The sequence below is a fragment of the Petaurus breviceps genome, unplaced genomic scaffold, assembly GCF_028583685.1.
Source record: "Petaurus breviceps papuanus isolate PSGF00001 unplaced genomic scaffold, PetGlider_PUasm1.0 118, whole genome shotgun sequence".
NCBI lineage: Eukaryota > Metazoa > Chordata > Mammalia > Diprotodontia > Petauridae > Petaurus > Petaurus breviceps.
The window spans coordinates 13,797,224-13,817,017 of NW_027185616.1; the positions used below are offsets into that span (position 1 = coordinate 13,797,224).

General features: G+C 35.8%; 1 protein-coding gene across 4 annotated transcripts in view; it reads right to left on the minus strand.

Annotated features, from left to right (window-relative positions):
- MARF1 (meiosis regulator and mRNA stability factor 1) overlaps positions 1–19,794 on the minus strand; it is a 52,883-nt gene that overhangs the window by 22,456 nt on the left and 10,633 nt on the right. For 2 of the 4 annotated variants that reach the window (XM_069086448.1, XM_069086428.1), the window contains exons 5-15: positions 18,530–18,647; positions 15,728–15,900; positions 14,004–14,435; positions 13,691–13,863; positions 13,436–13,594; positions 11,347–11,533; positions 10,333–10,511; positions 7,889–7,969; positions 7,425–7,661; positions 6,996–7,115; positions 6,401–6,576 (exon numbers count right to left, since the gene is read on the minus strand). In XM_069086448.1, coding sequence (XP_068942549.1) covers positions 6,401–6,576; positions 6,996–7,115; positions 7,425–7,661; positions 7,889–7,969; positions 10,333–10,511; positions 11,347–11,533; positions 13,436–13,594; positions 13,691–13,863; positions 14,004–14,435; positions 15,728–15,900; positions 18,530–18,647 — 2,035 coding nt within the window. The remainder of the gene's footprint in view (positions 1–6,400; positions 6,577–6,995; positions 7,116–7,424; positions 7,662–7,888; positions 7,970–10,332; positions 10,512–11,346; positions 11,534–13,435; positions 13,595–13,690; positions 13,864–14,003; positions 14,436–15,727; positions 15,901–18,529; positions 18,648–19,794) is intronic. The other 2 variants (XM_069086438.1, XM_069086444.1) reach the window with 2 other exon arrangements.

The window sequence follows — 19,794 nt, forward strand, 5'->3', positions numbered from 1 at the left end:
ATTAATCAGCAAACTGGAAATCCTGAAACTCAGGAGAGATTAACAAAACTGAAAGTAAGAAAACCATTGAACTAATAATTAAAACTAGGAATTAGTTTTAGGGGGAAAAAAATAAGATAGATAAACCATTGATTAATTTAAAAGAAAAATAAATTATCAGTATCAAAATTTAAAAAGGCAGATCCACCATCAATGAAGAAGAAATTAAAGCAATTACTAGGAGCTATTTTTGCCCAATTATATGCCAATAAATCTGATAATCTAAGTGAAATGGATGAATATATACAAAAATATAAGTTGCTCAGATGGAGACAGGGGGAAGCAAAATACTTAAATAACTCAGCTTTTAGAAAAAGATATTGAACAAGTCATAAATAAGCTCCACAAGAAAGAATAAAAGCTGGAACTTGCTTAAGCTCCCACACCAACCACCTCCAATACCTATCAAATATGACTCTAAACAAATTTTAGAGCTACAGAACCCACAAAGTGACAGAGAGAAACAAATATCCCATTGAAGGGAGCCTGGCAGGCTGACAGGAAGGGTCTATCACACCTGGCTGAGAGCTAAGCACAGTCCTGCATGAGCTGCACAGGTCCAGACCTAGGACAGCCTGACCAGTGACCCAGAATGGCTGCAGCAGACTTCAGGAGAGTGAATCACTCGCAGCTGTAGTGGTTTCCAGACTTCTCAACCCATAAACTTCAAAGAGAAAGCAAAAGGTCAGTAGGGAACTCTGTTGGAACTGGGTGACAGAACAGCATGGTCCAGCTCCTGCCCCTGGGATGAGAGGTGGCAGAGGTGCAACAGCTGTAGCTGCTGCCCCATGGCTGCCTCCAGAGCTCCTGGCTTGCAGATTGTAGGGGAACCAAGTGACCATTCAGAGTATTTGCTCTTGCTTTGACCTGCTTGGATCTGGGTTTCAATCTTGGGTGGCAGTCCTGGGGTGTGTGGCCAGTATGCCAGAGCTGGTGGTGGCTGTTGAGAGGGCACCCTCCTCAGACCTCTGACAACATTTGTGAAAACCCCAGTGATTTGGGGCACAGCTGTCTCCACTCTGGAAGCAGAGTTCTACTGTGGCAAAGGGCTCAAAAGGCAAGCAATTGGCTGGCAAGATGAGCAAGCAGAGGAAGCACAATCAGACCACAGAATCCTTTTTTGGGGACAAAAAGGATCAAAACATGGAACCAGAAGAAGAGAACAAAGTCAAAACTCCTGCATCAAAAGCTTCCAAGAAAAATAAGAACTGGTTACAGGCCCTGGAGGAGCTCAAGAAGGATTCTGAAAATCAAGTAAGAGAAGTGGAGGAAAAACTGGTAAGAGAAATGAGAATGATGAAAGAAAGTCATGAAAAGTGAGTCAACAGCCTGCTAAAGGAGACCCAAAAAATACTAAAGAAAGTAACACCTTAAAAATAGACTAACTCAAATGGCAAAAGAGGTCCAAAAAGCCAATTTTCCTAATGAATATTGATAAAAAATTTTAAATAAAATACTAGCAAGGAGATTACAGCAATATATCATACACTATGACCAGGTGGGATTTATACCAGGAATGCAAGGGTAATGCAATATTAGGAAAACTATCAGCATAAATGACCATATCAATAAAAAAAAGTCAATAAAAATCATACAATTTTCTCAATGAATGCAGAAAAAGTATTTGACAAAATATAACACTCATTCCTATTAAAATCTCTAGAAAGCAAAAGGAATAAATGGAGATTTTACTAAAATAAGCAGTATTTATCTAAAACTGACAGCAATTACTATCTGTAATAGGGAAAAACTTAAAACCCTACCAATAAGATCAGGGGCAAGAATGTCCATTATCACCACCATTATCCAATATTGTACTAGAAATGTCAGCTACAGCAATAAGAGAAGAAAAAGAAATTGAAGGAATTAGAATAGTCAACAAGGAAACAAACTATCATCTTCACATATACTTGGAGAATTCCAGAGAAACAACTAAAAAAACTACTTAAAATAATTAACAATTTCAGCAGTCACTGCAAATAAAATAAACCCACATAAATCTATTTTATATATTACCAAAAACAAGTCCAGCAGCAAGAGATAGAAAGAGAAATTCCATTTAAAATACTTGTAGACAACATAAAATACTTGGGAAATCTACTTGCCAAGACAAACCCAGGAACTAAATAAAGTCAGATCTAAACAACTGAAGGCAGGCTGAGTCAATATAATAAAAATGACAATTCTACCTAAATTAACATACTTATTCAGTGCTATACTAATCAAACTACCAACTAAATATTTACATAAATATATATAATAAATATATATTTATTTATATAAATTTTATAGAGCTAGAAAAAAATCATAACAAAATTCATCTGGAATAACAGGTCAAGAATTTATTTCAAGGGAATTATTTTTTTTAATTGAAAGAAAGGTGGCCTAGCCATATCAGATCTCAAACTATATTACAAAGTGTTAATCATCAAAACAATCTAGCTACTAGCTAAGAAACAGAATGATGGATTGGTGGAATAGATTAGGTACACAATACACAATACAAAACAACCAAAGTAAATTTGTATTTGATAAACACAAAGATCCAATTTTTGGGACAAGAACTCACTATTTGACAAAAATGCTGGGAAAACTGGAAAGCAGTTTGGCAGAAACTAGGTTTATATCAACACCTCACACCACATACCAGATAAAGTCAAAATGGTTAAAGATTTAGACAAAAAGGGTGATACCATAAGCATATTAGGGAAGCAGGGAATAGTTTACCTGTCAATTCTGTAGACAATGGGACAATTTAGTACCAAACAAAAGAGAACATTATAGGATATAAAATGGACAATTCTGATTACATCAGACTTAAAAAAAAAAAAAGTAAAATGACCTCTCTATACAAAAATATTTATAGCAGCTCTTTTTGTAAAGACAAAGAGTTGGAAACTGAGGGGACACCTATCAATTGGGAAATGGCTGAACAAGTTGTGGTATATAATTGTGATGGAGTACTATTATGCTATACAAAGCAAAGAGCAGGATGCTTTGAGAAAAACCTGGAAAGACTTAAATGAACTGATGCAAAGTTAAGTGAGCAGAAGCAGAATACAGTATACAGTAACAATAGTATCACACCACGATAAACTGTGAATAACTTATTTTTAGTAATATTAAGATCTAAGATAATTCTGAAGGAACTATGATGAAAAATGCTACCTCCACTTTCAAAGAAAAAACTAATGAAATCTGAATGCAGATCAAAGTATACTGTTTTTGTAATTTTCTTCATTGGGGGGGGTTTCCTCTGTGTGTTCTTTCACAACGTGACTAACATGGAAATGTTTAGCTTGATTGCACATGTATAGCCTTTATCAAATTGCTTGCCTTCTCATGAGGTGGGAAAGCAGGGAAGATGGGAGAGAATTTGGAACTCGAAATTGTAAAAAAAAAAAAAAAGTTGAAAATAATTTTTACATGTAATTAGAAAAAAATAAAACATTAAAACTTTTTTTTTAACCCACATAACTTAAATTACTTATTATTACTCCCATTTTATAGATAAGGTAGGTAAATTGATGCTTTGCAAGATGGCAAGTATTAACAAACAGGATTCAGGGGTGGCCAGGTAGCACAGTAAGAGCACCAGCCCCAGAGTTGGGATGACCTGGGATCAAATCCGGGCTCAGGCACTTAGCATCCACCCAGAAACACCTGGCCGTGTAACCTTGAGCAAGTTACTTAACCCCAATTGCTTAGGGGCGGCCAGGTGGCACAGTGAGTAAGAGCACCAGCTCCAGTGTCGGGATGACCTGGGATCGAATCTGGGCTCTGATACTTAGCACCACACCCAGAAATAACTGGCCGTGTAACCTTGAGCAAGTTACTTAACCCTAATTGCTTCAAAAAAAAAAAAAAAAGAAACAGGATTCAAACCCAAGTCTCCCCTGACTCCATGTCAAGCATTCGTTCACAAAGGTTAGCAATGGTAGAAGTGAATGGTTTATGTTTCAAAAGTTCATTTGAATATTGGTTATTTTTAAATTCAGAACGTGCTTTCCTATAGAATGTCAATTTTAGGTTCCCAGATTCACCTAAACAAAGTGTTTAGCCACCAATGGAGTTGAAATACAGCAAAACCACAATATTTTTAAATGTTTTTATAACGCTAATTTTTTAAAACTTTAAAAACTATTTTGAATTCAAGTTTCTTAAGTGGATGCCTGTACTTGAGGAAAAAAAAGGAGTCTTATTAGGGAAGAGCAAGAAATAAATGGAGACTTTCGTAAAAATTCCAAAAGTGACTTCTCTGCACTTTTTGAAGGGTCAAAAATTTATGGTCAACAGGTATATCTAATTTAATTCAAATTAGGTTTTCTTTCCCTAGCTATCTAAGTATCAGCAGCACTTCTTGTATGCTTATCAGTCACGATTAGGATCGTTTATTTTTGCTATTCTCAAATAGAATAAAGAGAAAGGAACAAAAACTTTTCCTAAGATTTTTTTTCACAGTTGAGCAAATTTACAACAGAGGAAAAGGAATAAGAAAATGAGGGATGGTAAATTATGAGAAAAAGATTGCTTGAAGTGGAATTAATTGAATTATGGATGGAAAAAAAGACTAAAAAAAGATGCACAGGGAGTACACACTATTCTTTTGAAGTAGAAGAGACAAGGCTCAACACTTCCCCTGCTCTGATTACCAGCTGGTCTCACTAGTCCTTGTAGAGAGGTAGAAAGGGAACCTGTCTTTAGGATGGGGTAGGAAGAGAGATGAATGAGAGGGGTGGAAGAGGCTGAGCATCACTGTAGCTAACTGTTCATATGTATTCAATGAGGGGCTATATTCAGAAAGCCATCCAAATCTAAGTTTAAAATTGTCTTTTCTACCTAAAGTTAATTTCATTTTGTAAATAAATCTCTCCTCACCTAGAATATTACATCTCCATGTGCCCTTCAGACATCTCGAACTTGATGTCCAGTAGACATTTCAAACTCAGAATGTTCAAAAAAGAACTCTTTTTCCCTCAATCCTCCCCTCCTTCCCTATTGTTACAGAAGGCTACACATCCTCCCAGTCTCACCACGTAGGAGTCATCCTGGATTCCTCACTACCTCTCACTCCTCATATCCAAATGAGTGCCAAGGTCTGTTGATTTCACCTTTGCAATCTCTCTCAAGTATGCCACCTTTTCTCCTCCAACACTGTCACCTCTCCAGTATAGGCCTTCATCACTTCATGCCTGGATTACTGTAATAGCTTGCTAGTGTATCTGCCTGCCTCAAGCTTCTCCCCACGCCACTCTATCCTCCTCTAAGCCACTAAAATGATTTTCCTAAAAAGCAGTTCTGATCATTTCACTACCTCATTCAATAAACTCCAGCGGCATCTTATTACGTCTGGGATCAAATACAAAATGCTCCATTTGGCATTCAAAGTCCTTCATAACCTAACCCCCTCCTATTTTTCTGGTCTTCTTATACCTTAACCCCCCCCCCCACTCCAACGCCAGCCTCCTAGCTGTTCCACCAACAAGACATGCCATCTCTCAGCTCTGACTGCTCCCTTGCTTTCTCTCCTTGCTCCAACTACTTACTTCCCTGGCTTCCTTCAAGTCCAAACTAAAATGCCACACTCCATAGGAAACCTTCCCTTCTCCAACCCCTCTTAATTTTAATGCTTTCCTTCTTTTAAGTATTTAATTGTTATACAGCTTGCTTTGTATGCATTTGTTTGAATGCTATCTCCACCATTAGAAGGCAGGGGCTATCTTCAGCCTCTTTTTATCTCTGGTGCTTAGCACAGTGCTTGGCAGCCACTTAATAAATGTTTAATGGATTGAGGTGAACTGAATAAATACCAAAGAAATAACATGCTCTTCCATAGAGGCCTAGAAAATTCTAATTTTTTAATTAAGCCAAGTTATGGCACTAAAATATGCAATAAAATATATCAAAAGGCAATTCTGTGTCTATAGAATTTGATACTGAATTTTTGCCTTTGAATTTTATATACATGGATCATAAGTCAAAGATAATTTACGGATAAACTTTTAAAAAAGGTTCTACAAAGTACCTGGCATTTTAAAGTGGAATTTTAAATAGCAAAGGAGAAACTTGTATGGTACTTTCACAATTTTTAATAAAAAAAAAGAATCAGATAGGGGCAGCTAGGTGGCACAATGAATAGAGCACCAGCCCTGGAGTCAGGAGGACCTGAGTTCAAATCTGGCCTCAGATACTTAATACTTACTAGCTGTGTGACCTTGGGCAAGTCACTTAACCCCAACTGCTGTGCCCTCTTCCCTCCAAAAGAAGAAAAAAAATATCAGATAACTTCAAATCTGACATATCTACATTTCACTGTATTCTCCACATTCAAATGGACTAAGTAAGGGACATAAAGACATACCAGTGTTTGGAGGTGGAGGTTTATTGTGTATCCACTTAACTACTTTTATGCCATTCTGTGCAGTAACAATATTTACTCCAGGAACACAGGTGATGAGATGTTCCAAGGGAACTCCACCTTGATCTTCCTGTACCACTTCTAGATCACTGAACTCTGCAGTGTAGCAATCTGGGAAACTACAATGAAACAGACAAAACTTAAGAATCATTGAGAAGTAAAATAAATTAAAGCTCTCCTAGTGATCTATCAATCCCATGTAAACAAAACACTACGCAAACTATAAAGGAATATAGAAATAACACAGGAACGTCATCATGTGATCTTGAAATTAGTAATAAAAATCTCATCAATGAAACAAGACATGCTCTAATTGTTCAGGTCATGTTTTCCCCAGCCGTAGTACAAGGAAATCTTACTCCACTGTAGAGCTCCTTCATTTAACCACGCTAAGCGTAGGCTAAGTGACAAAGCAAGACAAACTACCAGGATGCAGAATTTCACTGCACTTGGCAAGGAGAGACCCTCTGCCAAGTTTCAGTACAAAGGGGAACAGAAAAATCATTTTACTCTAGTAGTGACATTCAAAATTATTCACCTCAGTAACGGCACAGTGCCCTCATGTGTTTGTAGAAGACTATGAACCTGGGGTGCAAATGTCTTCAGAGAGAGTATAACATAAGGAATCTTGTATGAATCTGGATCAAATTCATGTTCACTAAAGTAAAGAAAAAGTATTTAGTTGTCTAGTTATGTTTTAGCAAACCAACTATAACAATTATTTCTTTAGAATAAAACATTTATAGCAGGATGAATTTTTTAAAAAAGATTCTTGGCGGTGGCTAAGTGGCACAGTGAATAGAGCACCAGCCCTGGAGTCAGGAGGACCTGAGTTCAAATCCAGCCTCAGACACTTAACACAAAATTAGCCATGTGACCTTGGGCAAGTCACTTAACCCCAAATGCCCTACCTGCCCCCCTCCAAAAAAAAAGCAAAAAAAAAAAATAAAGATCCTTGATGGTCTACCTGAAATCTTTATTGGAGTAGTGCTGCTTGCAGACAGGTTCATGATATTCTAGTTCTTCAAATATAATTGGACTACAATTAGCTGATGAACCATCATGTGACTGGGAAGACCCTAATGGGCTCTGTCGGGCCTGGCTACTAGGTAGCAGACACACCAACCGCCCGTTGCTTTGATCACGGATTGTTACTGTGTCTGTTAATTTATATAGGTCTGACACACTCAATTTGTGTCCAAATCTAAATAAGAAAGGATAAAAATAAGTACAGATTTTAAGTATACAGTTCAAAAAACTGTTCTCAATACCATATAGAAAAATTCACCAGTTTGAGTAACTTAACACAGATAAGGAAAAAAACCTAGTTTCTACATTATTGCCATATTCATTAATAGAAAATTGAGTTTGTTAAACACAGAATCCTTTTAAAAAGCAATTTCAATAAGTAGTAAATTTCAGTCAACTTACTTTTTTTCATAGACATCTGTAAACTTACACAAAGGCAAGCAACAAGCAGGAGCATCTTGAAGAATGGATACCGTTTCTGAGCTTTAAGCATAAAAAATTAGAAAACATTTTTCTACAACTTGTTCAAAACTATTTTTGTAAACAGATTACAAATTATCAATAAAATTATTCCCACGATGAATCTAAGCTCCTGAAGTTCTCCAGAATTTTTAAAACAATGATTTGGGAACCAAAGAATAAAGTGAAGTTACATATTGTAAATTTTATAAAATGCAATCAGAAAGATGCCCTATTTTATTAGAAAGTAAAATTGAGAACAAATAGCATTAGCACTGCCTAATAATGAGGGTCACACTTCAATAGATGCATTAGATTTCATGTGAATTAGAATTGCTAGTTCAGAAGACCATGCTTTAAAATAATTTATCAATGACAAAACCAGTTTAAGACAAAAAAGGACTACTGATGTTTTAAGCAACTTAGCTCTTAGAGAAAATGATATTTAACTAGTTACCCAAATAGATCACAGAATCACAGATCCTAACAATAACCAAATCTCCTATTCCATACCAATCAAGCAATCAACAAGCATGTATTAAGCACCTGCTGTGTGCCAGGCATATTACTTATTAAGGGGATAAATCATCATCAAAACAACAAAAATAGTATCAAAGCTAGCATACAGAGAGAGCTTTCAGTTTCAGAAAACACTTTACAGATGTTATCTCATTTGATTCTCACATCAACCCTGAAGTAGGTGATATACTTTCTTTAAAGATTAGGAAACTGAAGTTGAAAGGTGATGTGACTTGGCCGGTATTACACAGTTACTAAGTTCCTAAGCCATCTCCATGCCTTAAGCTTCTCTCCTTTACAGAGTAAGATGCCAATGTGATTTTTCACAAGTGTCTATCTAAGTCCTGCTTCCTACTTGATAAACTCTAAAAGCTCTCTATTGCCTCTAGGACAGAAATCCCTCTGTGTGTTGGTTTTTTTTTTTTTTAAGCAATTGGGGTTAAGTAACTTGCTCAAGGTTACACAGCCAGTTATTTCTGGGTGTGATGCTGAGTATTTGAGCCCAGATTCAATCCCCAGGTCATCCCGACACTGGGGCCGGTGCTCTTACTCACTGAGCCACCTGGCCACCCCTCTGTGTGGTTTTTAAAGACCCTTTAGAATATGGCCCAGTTCTATTTTCCAACCTCATCATAAATTACTCCCCTCTTCACACTATTACAGTCTCTAGCCAAACAAGCTTTCTCATTATTCTCACACACAGTACTCCATTTCCCTACTCTCTTTGCTGCCTGAAATGCACTTCCTTTTCCCTTACATACCCCTTCTACCTCACATATCCTTCAATTCCTTCAAAACAGCTTAAGCGTCTTCAAGACAAAGATTTCTCTGACTGCTGGTACCCTCGAATACTAGACTTGAGGTAAGGAAGCTTTTTGGGGGGAAGATAATGGGTTCTGTTTTAGACATGCTAAATTTGAGATGTACATGGGACATCCAGCTTGAAATGTCCAAGAGGCAGTAAGTGATAGAGCTCAGGAGAGAGAATGGGTCTAGCTCTATAATCTAGGAGTCATTTGTATAGAGATAATTAAATCCTGAGGTGTTGATGAGGTCACCAAGAGAGAAAATCTAACAAGAAAAGAAAAGATGGCCTACAACTACAGAGGGCATAATATAGATGCGAATGAACGAAAATTTTCCTAATATAAAAAAATTTACATTGGTGATTCTGTTAGAATCAAAACTGTTAAAAACTAATTTTCTCTATAATATGAACTTAAAAGACAGAATATAAAGCTAGATGGGTGTTATAGAGAAGCTATATTTAATATATGAGATATGATACCACATATGGATGATTTCACTGTTTCTTCACTAGTTTGGAAGTAAAGATTTTCAAGTCCTTGCTTTTAAAGTTTGATTTCATTTTTCTATCTTTTTAAAGCATCTAATCTGTACACATTAGATGATGTTACTTTATTTATTAGTGCTTACCACAGTTAAATTGTACTTCTTAAAATGAATGACCTTAGAATTATAGACTTGAACAAGGATGGAAAAATATTTCTAATGAATTAATTTATAAGTAATCAAGTATTACCATACATTTAAAACAGCTGGGGAGTAAAGCACTGGAAGACTTGAGTTCAAATCCAGCTTCAGTTACCAACTAGCTGAATGAACCTGGACAAGTCACTTAACTACTCTCAGTCTCAATTTTCCCATCAGTAAAAAAGGAGATAATAATACTACCTACTTCACAGGGTTGTTGTGAGAATCAAATGAGATAACCTTATTAAAGTTCTCTGAAAATCATGATGCACTATATAAATACTAGCTACGAAGCAGTTGATGGAATCATTTTATAACAAGGTCAAAATTTTTTCTCCTATAGTAGTTTTTTGTTTTCATTTTTTTTTTTTTACCTTAGCAAAGACAATGATTTGTTAGCAGTTCCAGTGGCTAAAGAGACCTGGATCCTTTTGCTGCCAATTTTATATCTATGAAGATTATTCACAGCAATGATTGCTTCCTGCAAGTTTTCCATCTGAACAATAGCTTTTAGCTGATAATCTGTATGAGGGCTGAGCTCTATGTTCTTCACCTAAAACAGCAAAAAGCAAAACTGTCTAAGCTTCTTGTCACAGAACTCTAACACAGCAAAGCCTGATTTCATTAAGACAGGTTTTAAAAGCATGGTGTTATAGTAGGGATTTTCTTGTCCCATAATTATCTGTAGCACACTTTGTTTCAGTTCTCAGGACCACAGAACTCTAGACAGCTAAAACAGGGTGAACTTTAGGGACGCAAGTCAAGATCACGAGATCTAAAGGTCACAGGTACCAAACTCAGAATAGAAACATTCATGGCATCTTCTCCTGACTTCAAAAATACCAGAAAGATGTAGATCAAAAACAATAACTGGTGTGTTGTTAGCAAGCTGTACCTAAAAACAGGACACCAGATGGGCCAATATACTAATATAAAGAAATTATAACAATTCTAAGGCAATCTCGGTTTTATATTTTAGTAGTTATTAAGAAATACTATCCATTTATATTTTAAAGTGTCATTTAATCCAGCCCCATGATCCTGGTAAGTGCTCCTGACTTACTCCCTTGGGGAAAATAACGAAGATTATCTCTGTAGCTCCATATTCTGTGGTTTGAAGAAAACCAGAAACAAAAAGTACTGGGCTTAATTTCCATTTTTTAATTTATAATAACAATTTAATGCTTTATAATACTGAGAATGATCTTATGTATTGAATTAGGTTTCACTGAACTCCTAAAACTATACGAACTCCTAAATGCTACACGAAAAACACTTAAACCACTACATTTGCTACACTAAACTTAAAACTCATTTAGCAAAGGAGACAAAGAACTAAACAAGGCAAAAATACAAAAATAATGCTAAGAAAAATTTTGAGAAATTACCTTGCCATGCCTAGAGAAGGCTTCTTGCATAACTTGCTGTATTTCTTTTCGAGACAATCGGTAGTCAATATTACTAATCTGAATATCAGTACCATTTGCAAATGGGTCAGGGCAGTCTGTGCTGCTAGGATTTGTAATGCTGAAAGTAAGTGGAGATGCTCTGTTCAAAAGGTTTGGAGATACACTCCTGCTTAAAATAAAAGTATATGAAAATATTATACCAATTGTAATAATTGTTTTAAAGTTTCACTGTACAAATGGCCCTTTAAAAAATTTTCTTTGTTTAAAAATTCTATGCATAATTATACTTATTTTCAGAATAACTGTACTATTTGCTGACTTCTAATTTAAATTGTTAAGGGTGTTAAATATTCTTAGCTTTAAGAATTTTTGTGGCATAGTAGATAAGGTATTGATCTTGAGTCAGGAAACCTTACTAGTTGTGCTATAATGTCACTTAACCTCTCAGAGTCTGCTTCCTCAATCTGCAAAATAAGGCTATTTGTCCCAGCTACTCCAAAAGTTGTTTTCTGAGAAAAACATTTTTAAACCTTAAAGTACTAAATAAATACATTATTATTATTATTATTATTATTATTAAAGAAAAGTAAACATGATAATGAGGGATAGTTCCTTTTAGATACTCTCATCAAATTAAAGTTTAAAATTTGGCATATGAAAATGCCATCTAAACATTAGGATTTCATTTATTCTCTTTCCAGTCTATCTGAATATGTTTTATCACAAGTCTTCTCCCTGTAGAGAAAAATCTTAAAACCTACTTTATGGATTCTCAGAGATCTCTAGAATATTTCTGCCAATTATCTTTTCTGAATTAAAAAAAGTCAAGGGGTGGCTAGGTGGCTCAGTGAGTAAAGCGCTAGCCCCAGAGTCAGAAGGACACGAGTTCAGTTCCGGCCTCAGACACTTAAACCCACACACAAAAAAACTAGCTGTATAACCTTGGGCAAGTTACTTAACCCCAATTGCCCTCCAAAAGGAAAAAGAAAAGTCAAATAATACATTAATTTGAATTCTTGTGATATGTTTAGTTTTGTGGCCTCTTCAGACCATAAGATACCCAAAGACCACTTGATTTAAATTTAGAAAACTCAACAAAACTAAGTATGGCAACTGGAAAAGAAAAAAGGCCATATGAATGTTAACAAATTCAGAATGGGACAGAGAACAAATATAATTTTTGTTTGGCTCTACTTTGACAAACTTCATTATAACATGTTATGGATTTAATTTGCAGTTTTATTCCTTATTTTGCATGTTTATTTAATCATTTTGTCTGATAATTTATAATAGTGACTGTATCTGTGATTTCATTTTTTTTATGGGACTCCCAAATAAGGAAATCTCTCTCTACCAATGCAAGTTGTCATTCTTTGCAGCTTAGTCTTAAGGAATTGTTTAGAGCACAGAGAGGGTAAGTCAATGGTAGAACTTGAATCTAGGTCTTCCTGGCTCCAAGGCCAGCCATCACAATGTCTTTTGACATCACAATGTCTAATTTACTGAATTTATAATAAAAATTAGAAAACAAACACAGCTGTTTTGAGTCTCTGAAGTCCTAAATTAATTAGTTATTATAACTAATCTTTGCTGAATTAACACAACCAGCAGTGATCTGGTTCTAGGTCAGGTTTCCTCAGCAGGGCCATAATGACCAATAGTAAATTCATGGCAGATTTCTCAGCTGCAGGCACATTCTCCTTTATCTCTGGCTAGCAGTCTTAATTAAATCCCCTCTCTCAGTTGTTAGACAAAATCTTCAGTGGAGAGCAGAGCACAGTTGTACCATTCTCATTCCACAATACCACTGTCGACTTCCTTCCTAAAGGTTCTTCACAAGTTGAGGACCACTGATCCATGATCTAGCTCTACTCACAAAAGAAAAGTAATTATAGAAAATTATCAAAAATCACTATTTTCCCCTTGGGATCTATGTATATATGATAATAGTGTACTTTTAACCAAATGTAGATTAACATTTCCTATAATTTCCCTTGCCATAAATTTTCAAATACAAAAAAAATCCCCATGAAAAATCTAGACACTCATATGTAAAGCTGGTTTTTACCTAGAAGACCAATTCTGAGACACAAGCAAAGGACTGAGTTGCCTTGATGTAGTCAGCTTGCTAAAAGCAGATGGATAACTGACTTGGAACATAATCTCCTCTTTATCTTTTTTCTCTACAGGTGAACTGGTAATACTTCGGTTACTAGGGTTCTCTTTCCTAATTTGAAAAAATAGAAAAAGTGAAGATGAGAAGAAAAGTTGTTTTGTGCTATAATAAATTAATTCAATTTTTAAATAAAGTAACTTCACATACTTCTGACAGTTTTTATAAACAGATTCTGCCGTTCCTGAAGTTTTAGCTGTCAGAGTTTCAGCACTTGCAGCACGAGAATTATTTTGTGGAGAAGGTGTATCCATCCTTAGCTGATCCTGCTGGTGGTGTTCACTGTTTTTATTATTTGTATTAGATTCAATTCGGCATAGTTCCTTTAAAAAATAAAAAGACAATATTGCTTAAAATACAGAGGTCACCGGGTCTAAGGTACAGAAGTCTTGTCAGTGTTGTAGAGAACCAAGGTCAAAGAGGAAATACAGAGAAACTTTAAAAGTTAAGCTGTCAGAATCACCTGTAAACTCTTAATGTCAGTACTCTTTGCAGCAGACCCAAGACTTGCTTGTAACCCTTTTCCAGGCATGACTTTGGCACTGGCAGATTGTTCAGTTCCATCTCTGACTGGGCACAGCCTTAGATTCTTGTTGACCTTTTTGGGAGATTTTGCTTTATCAGCAATAGTGTTTGGACTCTTTATCTCACTAAGTTCTTTATTCTTGGGAGTAAATGACACGATAATTCTGTTGCCAAAAACATCTTCATTTTCCATTCGCTTTTGGGCGCGTTCTGCACTTTCTTGGTTCAAGAAGCGCAGAATGGCACTGCTCCTGGAAAGGCTGAGCACTTTGCCACCACAGTTGTTTGACAGGCATCTGAGGCGGTTGCTAACACTTTTGCTATCTCTGTTTGTTGGTAGATTATACACATAGAGCAAAGTGTGGCACTGCTGCAAAAGACAAAAGATTAAGTTTCATCAAGCCAATTATAAACAATCATTTAGAAACCAAGGAAACAAGTCTTCAAGTCATAACTGATAATGAAAGGGCATGACAAGAAAAGGGGGCACATTACCCAGTATCAATAGCTTTTACTATGACACATAGTAAGAGATTTCTGAATTTATCAATTCTATCAGAATACATGACATCTAAACTGGCATTTGACAAAGTCTCTATCACTGCAGACAAGATGGAGAGATTAATGTTAAATTACTAGAAACAAAAGAATACAAAGAATAATCATCAATATCATAATGATGTTAAATTAGAGGGAGGTTTAGCCCTTGGGCTCTGTGCCATTTAGCATTTTTATCAAAGACTTAGATAAAGGCATACATAGCATACTCATTAAATCTTTCAGATGACACAAAACTGGGATAGCTAACACATTAGCTATCCTGACAAATACAGTCAGAATCCAAAAAGATCTTGAAATAGTATAGCACTAACCCAAATTATTAATAAGATGAAATTTTTGAGGTAAATATAAGGTCCTACACTTGGGTTCAAAAAAATCAATTTTGTAAGAACAAAATGGAAGAGGTAAGGCTAGAAAACAATTTATGAGAAAAACACCTAGCAGTTTTAGCTGACCAAAACTGAGTAATACAACGCAGCTGGAAAAAGCTAATACCATCTAAGGATGCAATAAGAGAGGCATAATCTGCAGAATGAAGGTGATTAGGGTTATGTTGTACATTGCCTGGTCAAACCAAATATGGAGTATCTGATCATTCTGGTAAAAAAAAAAACATTTTAAAGACATTAATAAAACACTAATAGTATATGGAAAAAGCAAAAGGCAGAAAGAAAGAGAGAGATAGAAAGAGAGGAAGAGAGAGAAGGGAGAAAGAGAGGAAGGAAGGGAGGAAGGAAGGGAGGAAGGGAGGGAGGGAGGGAGGAAGGGAGGAAGGAAGGAAGGAAGGAAGGAAGGAAGGAAGGAAGGAAGGAAGGAAGGAAGGAAGGAAAAAGAGAGAAGAGAGCTCCTCAAAAAGATAATTTAAAAGATGCTCAAAAAATTATGATAAAGGGCACAAAATCTGAACTGCTCTGCACCTTTGGCTGGGAAATGATTTGACAGGCAATTGAGCAAATGAATATCAAAGTGTCCTTTAAAGATCTGAAGTCCTACGTAAACCTAAAATAATTTCCAATCCAAAGTTTGATAGTCTCCATAATTTAATATTGTGATATAATTAAAAGATTCTTAAGTCTCTCTCACACACACACATCCACTTACTGGCATTTTTAGTGGCAATCTTGGGGGCAAGTCTGAAATGAACTCTTCAAATCTGATAAGCTCATGAGCATGATGCAGTAGTGCTTCAGAGGCCTGGTTTTTATGTACCAAAATAATATGGAAACCATGCCGGTGCCTCAAGTCACTAAGTTCCAATGCAAAATTGACATCAGCTGAAAGAAAAAAAGTATTCCCTCTCAATATTAGAAAATGTGGTACACAATTCTACTAATATTCATTGAAGAAAAAGAACCAGCTATAGAAATGAATGTGAACTTTCTTCCAAAATCCACTTTTTTAAAGCACATAAGCACAAACAAAAACCTCCTATAATTTAAAATCTTCCAACCAAAGGGCTGCACAAAACAATTCCTCCTTTAAACACAAACTTATACTATATGTGGCATGGCAAAATATGTTAGGTTTGTGAAAGGGCCCCACGAACTTGTTTTCTTGAGATATCCTATTTTCCAGAGATAAAGTCCCCCTGAACTAACTTAACAGTGATCCTTTAAGTTTCAAGTAAACTATGAGTTCCTCATTTGGTGCCCCACCCCCTTATAGTTCTATTATTTATAAGGTTGGAACCACATGTTGCCAGCTGGTTTTCACCATATGAACTAGTTGTTAGAGAAGTAAATTTTGAAACTTGTATTGAAATCTTGTATTGAGCTCTGTTTTGCAAAAGATTTTAATAGAAACATTTAAGAAGTCTTTAAAAATAATCTGGAATCAGAGAGGAAATTTATTGAAGTGGTGACCCTGAGGACAGGGCATTTTCCAGAGTGCCCCAAGAAAAGATGTCAGACAACTTCATGGGACATTTAGGATCCAAGATGAAATGTGCTGATTGAAAGGGCACTGGGGAGCTTTAATGTGTGTTAATGCTGATGTTCGTTATGGTGCTGCTTTGGCTTTTTGTTTCACTGTTGTGAATTTCTCCTCTGAATCAGTCCCTGATTTTAAGTGTGCTTATTCTGGCTTGTACTGTGACTGGTCAATGATTCTGATCCCACTTTGTACTTGGAACCATTCTGTAACACCCCCAATGTTGTAAATTGCCTGAGCCATGTTTCTTTGTCTCTAAACTTGGTCCAGAAATTCTGGCTCCCTGGAGGCCTAAGCTCACAGTGGCTTGAGCTGTCCTTCAGGGGTTAGGGCTCTTGTTAGCTTTTTATTTGTTACCCTTTATCTTTGTGAAGTACTTTTTTACCTTAACCTTCAGATGTTCTTCCCAAGTACTGCCCAAGATGTTTTATGAGTGTTCTCTCTGTGGTCACTGGCATACCCAGGGGTCACCTTGACCAGTGTGAGGGGATAGGAAGGGGCTCCCAAACTTATTTTCTTGAGTTGCCCTGTTTTCCAGAGATGAAGCTCCCCTGAACTAACTTAACAATGATCTTTTGCAACTGAATTCTATTAAACTTTCTGTGCCTTTGAAGCTAAGCTTTGCTATAGTCAGTCTACCCAGACTGGTAAACTGTTGGTATAGTTGGGACCTTAATGAATAAACAGACCATCCTCTCTTCATGGGCTAGCATTTCCCAAAGAGGAAGAAGAACCAACTCACTCTCACTACCTACCTTCCCCTTCTCTCTACCCTTGGGGAGGAGATTAGTCCCTTTCCCCTCCCTTCCTATTTCCCATTTTTGCTATAACTTAAATGCCCAGGGTTTTCCCTGCATAGCTGGACTCCTTTGTATTTGGTATAAGGGAGCTCTATATGAATGTTCATTTCTCTTATAAGAAATCCAGTTTCAGGGGCAGCTAGGTGGTGCAGTGAACAGAGCACTGGCTCTGGAGTCAGGGGGACCTGAGTTCAAATCTCAGACACTTAACACTTACTAGCTATGTGACCTTGGGCAAGTCACTTAAACCCCAATTGCCCTTCCTTCTCCCCTCCAAAAAACAAAAACAAAAAAACAAAGAAATCCAGTTTCTACGTATATCTTATGAAGTCGTAATTTTTGGTTAACAGTTTCGATACTACAAAAGCAGCAAATTTCAATATGTATACTCTAAATCTTATATTTCATTTCTCATATTACAGTATGATATAAAATTATAGAATATCAACTCAATTACAGAGGTAGATAATTCCATTTGCTATTATAAGCAGTTCTTTCGGGAAATACAGAGTTAGAAAACTTGACACTCTGAAGCTCTTAAGTAATACTAGATTCAGAATCAAAACTAAAAATGTAATGATAATAAACCTGGTCCTAACATACTGAAAAGTAGAAAAGAAATGAATAAAAATATCTAGTCTAAAGCTTCTTAACTTTTTTGAGGTCATGGAATCCTGTAGGTAGTCTGGTGAAGTCTATGGATCCCTTCTCAGAATGTTTTTAAATGTGGAAAAGACACCAACTTAGGGAACCAAATTATAATGAAATACAATTATCAAAATATTAAAAACAAGTTCACAGATTTGAACCCAGATCTTCCTAGCTCCAAGTCTAGTACTATCCAACACTGCCCAGTGAAAAATATTTTTTTTTCAATCAACAAAAGATTTATTATCTAATATTGAAGGGGAATATAGGAGGTAGACAAAAAAGACTTGCCCCTTCATCAGGAAAATAATTAATTGGAGAGATAATGAGACCCAAGGTTAATTACTTCAGAATAGACACCATTTTCTGCTATAATGAGGCTTCAATTTAGTAAGCATCAAGATTTATTACATATTCCTTTTTGGCCATATTTTATTTTATAAATTTTTAGATTCCAAAGTAATCCATAACCATTACCATAGAGTAAGTTTAACTTAACCTTGCAAATACGTTGACACAAACTTACTAGATACAAGAACCACAGTGGCTGGTGCAGTGTGAGTATCTGCAAATCTTCTGAGACTCTGTCTGAGTTTATCATCAGCAGCATTTTTTGCAGTAGCATTGATATGTGCAACTGTCACCTACATTATTCATAAGAACAACAAAGTGAAGATTAAGCTCTATTATAGCTGCCCATTACCTTTTAATCCTTAAGGAAGAAAATTCATGTTATTCTTTAATTGCCATTTTAACATGGAAAAACATAAATTACAAACAGCTTTCAATTAATTATATTTATCTTATATTGTTTTGAATTATCTACATATATTACTACTAATTTTCCTTCCTTTGATCACCTTTTGTTATTCTTTCACTTTATTCTTTAATTCTTATATCTGAGGATGGACAGAAGGAAAATAACAAAATCTGAGACAAATTTATTAAGCAACTTTGGTTAAAATATGCGGACAGTGGCAAGGATTTGAAACTACGGTTAAAATTAAATCTGTGGAATATACTCTTACAGTTAGTAATCACTTAAGAAATTATGACAATGGAATGACAGCAGAGGGCAGAAGAGGAAGGATGGGAATAGACAGACTCCTAAAATACTTTTGTATTTTTTATGTCAAAGTTATAAGGTTCATATAAAGCATTCTCTCTTATTTGATTCCCTGAACCTTAACTCCAACACACAAAAAATAGCAACAGTGAAGCACATAAATATACCCTCTAACAGGAAAAGTTCTACTTCCAGAGGTTGTCCAGCATCATAAAGGATATACAAGTAGGAATTTCAGCAGATGTTTAATAGAAATGTAATCTTAGATAATCTAATGATTCACAAAGCCTCCATTATTCAAAAGAACCTAGTATTTTAAAAAGTGCATTAATTTTTTTCATTAGGTAGTGGTTATTACCCAGCACAAAACTAAAAACATCACCTTGAAAAAAAAACACAATAAATAGCTTGAAGGAGTAACTATCAGGGGAGCTGACCTGCTGAAATGACTGCTAAGATATTTTAAAATGTCATGTAATGCCTTTTTAGTTTTGATTCTGTGAATATTCATTCACCTAAAGCTCTCAAAGTAACAATAATATTAACAATGGCACAGTTATTGAATACTTTAAAGTTTACAAAACATGTGAGGTACTTCATTTCATTTGAGCCTTACAACAACTCTATGTGGTTGATAATTATCATTATCTCCATTTAGAGAGGTTAAGTGACAACCCAGAGTCATGCAGGCTAGTAAGTAACAAAGGTGAGATTTGAATCCAGAT